The following is a 9,237-nucleotide window of genomic DNA, read 5'->3' as shown; positions in this document are numbered from 1 at the left end:
GTCTCGCGGATATCCCTGAGCTCCCGTGTCGTTCCTCGAGCTCATGCCACCGTTCACGTACTTCCCGCCGTTGGATTCCACCATCCCCGCCGAGCTCGTCCCTGCTGCCGGATTCGTCTCTTGACGTGAAAAAAGAAGAAGAGTAAAGTTATATAATAATTGTACATATTGAAAAAAGAAATGAAGGTGAGGACACAATCAAATGGCCGATGGTCTCTCCGGCCTCAGCCTATGCCATGCATTTTGATAGACCTATACGTTCTGTCGACGACTTATTGATCCATAGCTCCAAATCCTTCCCATAGCCAATCATTTACGTGGCCTGCCAGTAGATGTTGCTAACATGTTGTCCATGAGGGGTTTTGCTTGCAAACCCCTCTTTCACCTCTGCTTGCAGGATCCTAAGACTGCCAAACACATCATTCTAGACTACCCTTTTGTGCGCCAAGGTTGTGTGGTCAAAGGGTTACTTCAAAGCTTGGACAATCTTTCAAGGTCATACCTCCAAATTATTATCTACCAGTGAGGAACTATTGGCGTATGCAACTAGAGGGCATAAACAAGGAGAGGTCCACCTAGAAGGTTGCATGCATACATGCTCACGGCTTCATGGAAACAACTTAATAACATGGCCTCAATCCAAATTTCTCCTCGCATGACGATGTTTGTCACTAAATATTGATGATGGAAGGTGCTGAAAGTTGACTCAATCGACAAAATGCACTTGAAGATCTCTTCAAGCCACCTGATTACCAAGGCTTCTGCTTCTTTAGTGGTTGGTTGTGCACGTTTGATTCCTGGTTTTGCTTATTTATTTATTATTTATTTTGTCTATAGGTAAGCTATATGTTAGTCAAGCTCATGCTTGGGTGATGCATCACTTGGCCCTTGAACCTTGCCTCGACGTATTTTCTCCACCCCTTCTCACCTTGAAAAGTAGGGTCGCCTTATGAGGATTGTTTTCTATATATATAAGAAATTGTTGGGTATCTCTTCCCAATTTTTTCCTGCTAGGATCAAAAATCTTATATTTTCCATATCCATATAACATTAATTGAGTCCTTGGGGTTCCAAAGTATGTCTCTTTTACTAGTCTCTTCGGAAATGAAAAACCTTGAACCAAGAAGAATTGCACCCATCTTGATATCGACATAAAATTAAGGATCATTGTGTACTAATCTTGTCGCGGAACGGGTCACACGGTGTGATGCGTCTTTAGAAGATACACAATACTCCCAAAAATGGATCTAGATTGTGTATGTGCATATGCACAAATTAACCCGAAATAATGGCACTACAATATGTACCACCACCCGGGGGAAAACTATTGTTTCGAGTTAGGCGTAGATGCTTTCTCACCCCACCATTCTAAGCAAGATCACCTAAGAGAGAAAAGGCACTGGTTTAGTCAATGGAGCAGATGAAGAATGTGATAGAGATGAGATTAGCATGCTAGTAGCTATTTTCATTGATAAAGGAGGAGTATAGTTACATAAGAATTGTACAAGAAGAAGGGAAAAAAATGAAGGTGGGGTCACAATCAGATAGGCACTGTGGTGTGTACTCCCGGGCCACGGCCTATGTTATGCAGTTTGATGGATCGATACATTCTAATGTTGACTCGCTGGTCTAGAGCTCCGAATCCTCCAATAGAGCCAATGATTTATGTGTCTTGCCATTGGATGTCGCCCACATGCTATCCATGAGGGGTTGCCTGCAACCCATTTGTCCCCTCTCTGCTTATAGACTGCCCAACACATGCATTGCAGACTGCCTTTTCGTGTGCCAAGGTTGTGTGGTCAAAGGGTACTTCAAAGATAGGACAACCTTTTAATGTCGTACCTCTAAACATTAATCTGCCACTGAAGGACAATTGGTGTATGTAACTAAAGGTCCTAAACAACAAGGAGATGTCCACCTAGAATGTCGGTTATATGCTCACGGGTCGGATGCCGTGGAAAGAACAAAATAATAGTCTTGAACCAAAACCGCTCCTCTTATAACCATGTTTTCACATGCATTGTTGATGAGGCAAGGTGCTGGCATCCGGCTAGACTAAATGCACTTGGAGACCTCTTCAAGCCACCCGATTACCTAGGCTTCATATTCTTCAATGGCTACATGCATGCCTTCGGTTCCGATACACATTTCAGCAGGGACAGCAAATGAAGATTATTGTGTACACGTCATGTTGCCGATCTAGTCTCATAGCGTAACCCATCTTTAGAAGATACACAATCTTCCTTGAACTGGATTTAACTTGTGTATGGGCCATCTACATAGATTAACTTGAAATAGGCACTACAATATTTCATCTAGCCACACTATGCGCCCCATTAGACGGGACAAGAACAATAGTTTTGAGGTAGGCTTAGCCGCTCTCTCACCTCGCCTTTCTCAAGCTAGAGCACCTATAATGGTGCAGCTAGTGGGCCGGAGGGAGAAGGTGATGGAGATGAGATTAGCATGCGATAAAGTGACGTAGTGTAGCTTTTAAGGATGTGTTTGCCATTTCCAATGACCCCGTTCGCCCCTCCTTTCTTCTTCTTCTTCTTCTTCTTCTTCTTCTTCTTCTTCTTCTTCTTCTTCTTCTTCTTCATTTTAGTGTTTTTTTATTTGTCCTTGCCTATGATTGTGCTTAATTTCTAAACAACTGGCTATAAAATAAGCATAACACACTGTGGTTCATCAACTACAAACTGAGTCTAAGTAGGCATCATCCCACCATTCCACTCTTTTTTGCGGGAAAAACTTCTGATCTATTAATCAAACATCACGATAGAATGGATTGGTGATTCAGGGGTTCTACTGTTTAAGATTAAAAAAGCCGATATTAATTCTTCTGGAACTTCTATTTAAGAACATATTAGCCATATTCATCTTCTCCAGTCTCCAGGTTCTTTTCTGATTACTGATTAATGATGGGTTGCCATCATCTTTCAAATCTGTTGCATGATCTAGACACAGTGATCTGTGAAGGATCTTGCAGCTTACTCGGGGCAAGTGACTCATCAGGTTATAGCTGAGGCATTCATTATGTACCACTATTAGCATACCTTAGTTGTTGTTTGTTTCGGAAAATCTTCTGATCTATTAATCAAACATCATGATAGCACAAAGAACACGAAAAGTAACAAAAATTAGATCCATGTTCGTAGACCACCTAGCGACGATTACAAGCACTGGAGCGAGACGGAGAAGCGCCGCCGCCATTGCCCCTCCCTCACTGGAGCTGGGAAACCTTAGATTAGTAGACAGTCGTAAAGTCGTCGTGTTAAAGCCCCAAAGGACCATCGCACCAGAACAACAACCGTCACTGATGAAGAGAAGCGTAGACACATGAACGTGGACGAACGAAGACAAACACCGACCGAAACTCATAAGACGTGCCGGAGACAAACATCCACATGCCCTCCGATAACGCGAGATGCAGCGCCAAGATGGGGGCTAGGCGGGGAGAATCCAATTCCATCTTTAGGAAGGTGTCACGCGCCTCGCCTTTCTGAGCAAGACACAAACCCAAAAAAGATTTGAAAAAACACCTAAAAATGAAGCATGGGCCCTCCCGCCGGGAAGGGGGTGAGATCCACCTCACCTCCATTGCCCTAAAGCCATAGGAGACGAGGCAGATCGGCATCGGCGCCTGCAGGAGTCGGGGAAACCCTAAACGCCTGAGAGTCTTCCTTTCTTTCCCGCAGATCGTGTTGATACCTTACCATCCTCTATTGTGAGACCTTATATAATTAAAGAAATTTTTTTTTTTTATTTTTATCGTAGGCACACATAATGTATATACATGTTCTCTTTGCTTTGGAGGTTTAGAAGCACAGTCATGCATTGGAAATGTTGTTAAATATACTCCTCGCAAACAAGAATATTACTGATGAATCTGCAAAGAATTGTAACGACGAAGATAAAAAACGTTTGAACACTTTGTGTCAGCCGATGGCCAAAGTAGAAACACAGGTTTCATCTGAGATGCGGGGCTGGATACCCTGGCGTGGCGGGGACGCACGACAGAATCGTCGCGTGGGCCCACCCAATCATTCCGGCTGTCTTCGGAGAGTTACTTACGGCACGTCCACATCGCAGCGCGGCACGTGAGACGCCTCCTAATTAAGCCAGCCAAATCCCGCCTTTCTTGCCAAGCAAGCACTCCCTCCTCCAGCAGGTGAGGAGAGCTGTGGCGTCTGGCGTGGAGCCAGTATATCCAGGAGAGATGGCCGAGTTTTACCTCCGAGACACTGCCCACCGGGGCCCGCACCGCCCGGACGAGGGAGAGGGAGAGGGAATATGCCCAGTCCTCCCCACCATCCTTCCTTCCCCTGCTTCGACATCGACGCCATCGAGCGGCGCACGACATGCCGCCGCCGGCGGTTCGGCCTCACGGAGAGCGGCCGCCTGACGCGGGGGCGACGGCGGCGCGGCGCGCGGAGCGACATCGAGCGCCGCCCGCTGGAGATCGCTTCGAGGGGCGGCGGCGTGGGCCGGGCGGCGAGCGCCGCGGGCAGGGCGTGGGCCCTCCGGCCAGTTCATCTGCCCGGACGCTGAAGGGCGTGATCAGGAGGACGCGCTGCTGCGGCAGCGCCTCGTCCGCACCGGCCCGCGGCGCGGGTCGGCTCGTTCCCCGCCAACGCCGTCGAACGGCGTGCCTCGTGCCGCGCGGCCGGAGGTTTGGCCTCACGGCGATTGGCGGGCCACGTCGGCTGCATTTGGCCGCGCGGGGCGACGGGGAGCGCGTCGATGGCCGCGGCGGCGCGGTGTGCAGAGCGACGGCGAGCGCCGCCGCTGAGGCTTGCTTCGAGGAGGCAGCGGCATGGACCGACCGGCGAGCGCGGCGTACGGGGCGTGCCCCTCCTCTCCGTACCCAAGGTGACGGGGGCACTGCAACCCCACAGTCGCCCTCGGCAACCGTGGTGGCGGTGGCGGCTACTCGGACGCTCAAGAGGATGTGGAGGGGGCGCTGCTGCGCCAGCTCCTGGGCCGCGCCGGCTCGTTCGACGTCGAAGCTTCCCCTGTATGTACCGCCACCAGCTCTCCCATCCTCTCCCAGCGGCCACGGCGTATTAAAGTGGCCTCAGTTTCGTTGCGCGCTTGGTGTTTGAGATATTACCTAGGCGAGAGGCTGCGCTCAAGCTGTTCGTGGTATTGCCTTCTTGTCGCCATCTGTGCCGTCGATGGATATCTCGTGCTAAAACTTAGACGTTCCTGCTTAGCGCAATTGCTTGTACGAGTATGTGGCGTGGGGCTGATGAAGTTTTACCGGGTCTGGAGTGTTGAGACAATGATACTGCATGGTTGCTCGCTAGGTGTTTGTGCATATGATCATGAGCTTGCTTGGAATGGGTGTATTTGTGTATTTGATAGTCTCCAGTTTTACCGTCAATCTAGATTTAACTCCTTTCTGTTGATGTCATGCAATGGTGCTCTCCCATCATTTACTGGGTGTCGTTCCAGTGGAGGGCTGGGATGGGTTTAATTAACTGGGCACATCTGATCTGAGTAGGTGGGTGTGGTTTCTCTGCAATGTTGACACTGCCCTGCCCTGGGGATGAATTAGGCACTTCTTTGTTCACTGCACCCTGCGTAGGTGTTGTAGGTAAATCCCCGAACCGGATAGTTCCAGGTGGAGGAGTTTGTCCCTCATCTGCTCTTGGCTCAGTAACTATTGCAGAGATGAGCTTATCCAGGCGGCTAGCTTGCATGTTTGTCAAGTAACCTTGCATGACCATGAAGTTGTTGTTAACTTGCTTGCAGAAATCCGAGAATTCCTTGCGGTCGTCTTCTCTTTGTCGCTGCAGAGTTTTGACATCCAGCTTCAGAGACTCCATCTCCACCAAGTGTCCAAGTGCCTCGTGTCCTCGGCTGTTTTGTCAGTTACAGGGCCTGACAGTGGGTTGCTGAGGTTCGTTAGGTTGGTTTGGGCTGTCATGTCGTAATACTGTCAGATGGGCTTGCCTGTGCAGTGCGGGTTCTGTTGGGTTGTTCACGTCTGTGAGAAGCCTGTGCTATGCGAAATTTTAGTTAACCTTCGGTAGATTTGATGTTGCCCTGTGTAGTATCAGTGCTGGTACTTGTGGTTTGCAAGCTAGACTTTGCTCTTAATTTTGTGAATGCCTAATTAGGGTGCATTTCTGATAAACAAGAGAAGATAGCTTTGCATTGACTTGCTTCCACATTTGTGTTCTTGCTAGGGACTGTTTAAAATGCTGGGATCAGTTTTGGAGACTGGCCGGCATTTTAGTACTGCTGGTGCATTTCCTTTTAGTCTTAGATCATAAACTACTCTTGCGAACATAAACAGATGATCTCAAATTACCATAGTACTGTGAAAATGGTTTAGTGCTACTTCTGGCGTTCTTACTTCAGCATCTGTATGCCCATGCACCATGCAATGATTTGATTTAAGCCTATGTCTTATTTTCCTATCATTAAGGTTGACCAAGATTGTTAAAATGTTTGCGGAAAATTATGTGCATAACATGACCGAAACTTTTCATTTTATCGAGTTTGTATCTTTGTTACTTACTGCAGTTGTTTCACACATAAAAGAAAGTCAATAACAATCTGCTCTGTTCTGATTATGTTTAGGACACTGGAGGATGTGATATCCAAAAACAAGAAATCCAGGAGGCAGTCGAGCTACCATTGAGACACCATGAGTTGTACTGCTCTATGGTCCTTCAGGCACTGGCAAGACCATGCTTGCTAAAGCGGTGGCACATCACACTACTGCTGCTTTTATCTGAGTAATTGGTTCAGAGTTTGTGCAGATGTACTTGAGTGAGGCAAGACGCGGATAGTTGTAACATGCATTTGTTAACCTTGTTTATGCATTCAGTATTTCCGTTGTCCTTTTGTTCTTACAAAAATATAGCATGTGTTAAGCTTTGACCATGTGATAAATGCCTATTTTGTTAGCTGTTGCCGTGTCGGTTTGGTTTCCTTGTTTATGCTCAAGACTCCAGTGTAAAAAGTTGGACTTGTTTGAACTGAAGTGTTCGGGGAGATCTGTTAACACAAGGTTAAGACTTAAGACTATACCTAAGCAGTGCGTGTGAACATCTGTCATGACTTCCTTTTTGTTTGTGTTCTGTATACATCTTACATGCAAAAAACATTTAGTTACTGTATGCATTACCAAGACAAGTAAAGTGTTGTTGATATAGCCTATGATGCTACCACTATATTGCGTATGCTTCTTAATGATTCTGGTAGTGGTTCATATATTCTTGTTAGGGTTTATCACAAAGATTGCTATGTGAAGCTTTTCTTAGGTTATCACGTCTTTTGTTGATGCATTGTATCATACTATCATTTATCTGATGTATTCTGCGTAGCTGAAGAGAATGCCCCGGCTATAATATTCATCAATGAGGTTGACGCTATAGCCAGTGCTCGATTCGATGCTCATGCTGGGGCTGACGAGAAGTTCAGCGTATTCTGATGGAGCTACTCAATCAGGTAAAAGTTTCTAGCTATAATTGGTTTGCTGGAACTCAAGTTGTTTGCCATTTTAATCCTTGAATCAAGCATTTGGAACATGCATATAGATGTAAATGGAAATAAGACACCGACTTAGATTGTAAACCTCAGTTGTTTAGTTCCAGTTTTTACAAAATGTAGGCATGCTCTTAGAATTAGTATATGTGGTTTTTTAAAGGATAGGAAGTAACTTCCTGAAAAGGCTACTGTTAAGATTACTACATGCAACTTTCTCATGCCTTTAGCTCTATTTATTTATTGCCTGCTGCTGCTACAACTGAAATAGAGAGATTGCTCTATTGTAACTCATTTGGCCTGAATTTGGATTACAAAGCTATTAATGCTGGAAAGAGTGGCAGAGGGTGCATTGAGGAGTGGTAGCCTAATTAGAGGTACCGCTGATGAGTGAGTGAGGGCAATGCATTTTTCCTCTCGTAATATACACTTGATTTAATTCCATTTGCTGAAGCATACTCTGATTGTTTTATGGGGAAATGATGATGGAGAAGGGATATCACTGTATATTAATGCCATACCACTGGAAATAGATTAGAGAATAGTACTTTTCCTTGAGCTTCACGTTTAATAATGATTGTTCTGTATATTTGGCAGGAGGAATGTTTGCTTTATACTCTCTATAAAATGCAGAAATGCAAAGGCTAGTTCCCTAACTAATTGCTCTCTGACAACCGTATATCAGGTTTCCAACTCAAGGTACCATTGGTCGAACTCAAGATGTCTTTGTGGATCAAGGAGCACCTTGAGACTTCATCTACGCTGAAGAAGCTACTTTTGATGCTTATTCTCTTTGGTACTTCTATGGTGATAGTGGATGGTGTTGTCACACCAGCAATGTCAGGTTCATATACTCCCTCCATTCCTAAATGTAAGTCTTTGTAGAGATTCCACTAGATGGACTACATACGGATCAAAATGAATGAATCCATACTTAAAATACATCTATATACATCCGTATCTAGTTCATAGTGAAATCTCTACAAAGACTTACATTTAGGAACGGAGGGAGTATTTCTGATGCATTGTTCGTCGTATTTCTCTTCACCTAGTCTTATGATCTTACATATTTTCTTTCAGAAGTACAATTGTGTTACCAGTTTTCATCTTCTCACAGTATTACTTTCCTGTCGGTAAAATCTGCAGTGATAACTGCTGTCAAAGGCTTGAAGGTTGGAATATCTAGTTTTAATGAAGCTGACCTTGAATATGTTGGTTGGTATTAGCCGGTTAAATAGAAAAATGTGTTACTGCATAGAAGTGCAGGATAGTCACCTTCTATTTTGTTTTTTTCTGCATTTCTCATTGTTCTTGAGTCTGTAAAGGTTTGGAACATTCAAAGTCGGTCTTGCTGTTGGACCTGCCTTGTTCATATGGTTTTGCTGCCTTTCTGGGATAGGAGTTTATGACATTATGACATATGATACAGAAGTATTGCAGGCATTCAGTCCTATATATATCTAACTACTATTTTGAAAGAAACCCAACTCAAGCTTGAATGTCTCCTGGGCCTGCCTTTTATGTTAAACATGTATGCTTTTTGACCATATTCTTAATGTTAGTTGTGATTAAACTTGTTTGAAGTTCTCTTAAGAATGCGTTTGCTTCATGTGCATAGTTTTTGCTTGAGTTACATATAAAATTAGTTACTGTCTGTCACGTCCTTTCGTTTTTCTTCTATAGGAATTCTAAAACTCATAAATATGTTGAGTGCATTTGTGGTGTTACTAAACATAA

The 9,237-nt window shown here is 45.0% G+C and overlaps 1 protein-coding gene across 1 annotated transcript; it reads left to right on the top strand.

The window, feature by feature from the left end:
• Nucleotides 1-4,258: 4,258 nt before the first annotated feature.
• Nucleotides 4,259-8,936, top strand: LOC123040486 (uncharacterized). The gene is made up of 3 exons (XM_044463323.1): nt 4,259-5,017; nt 6,592-7,464; nt 8,186-8,936. Exons 1-2 carry the CDS (start codon nt 4,362-4,364, stop codon nt 6,650-6,652), a joined length of 717 nt encoding a protein of 238 aa, XP_044319258.1. The 5' UTR covers nt 4,259-4,361; the 3' UTR covers nt 6,653-7,464; nt 8,186-8,936.
• Nucleotides 8,937-9,237: the final 301 nt, after the last annotated feature.

The sequence above is a fragment of the Triticum aestivum genome, chromosome 2B, assembly GCF_018294505.1.
Source record: "Triticum aestivum cultivar Chinese Spring chromosome 2B, IWGSC CS RefSeq v2.1, whole genome shotgun sequence".
Lineage (NCBI taxonomy): Eukaryota > Viridiplantae > Streptophyta > Magnoliopsida > Poales > Poaceae > Triticum > Triticum aestivum.
The sequence above is the reverse complement of the archived record's forward strand: the minus strand, read 5'-3'. Positions and strand labels throughout refer to the sequence as shown.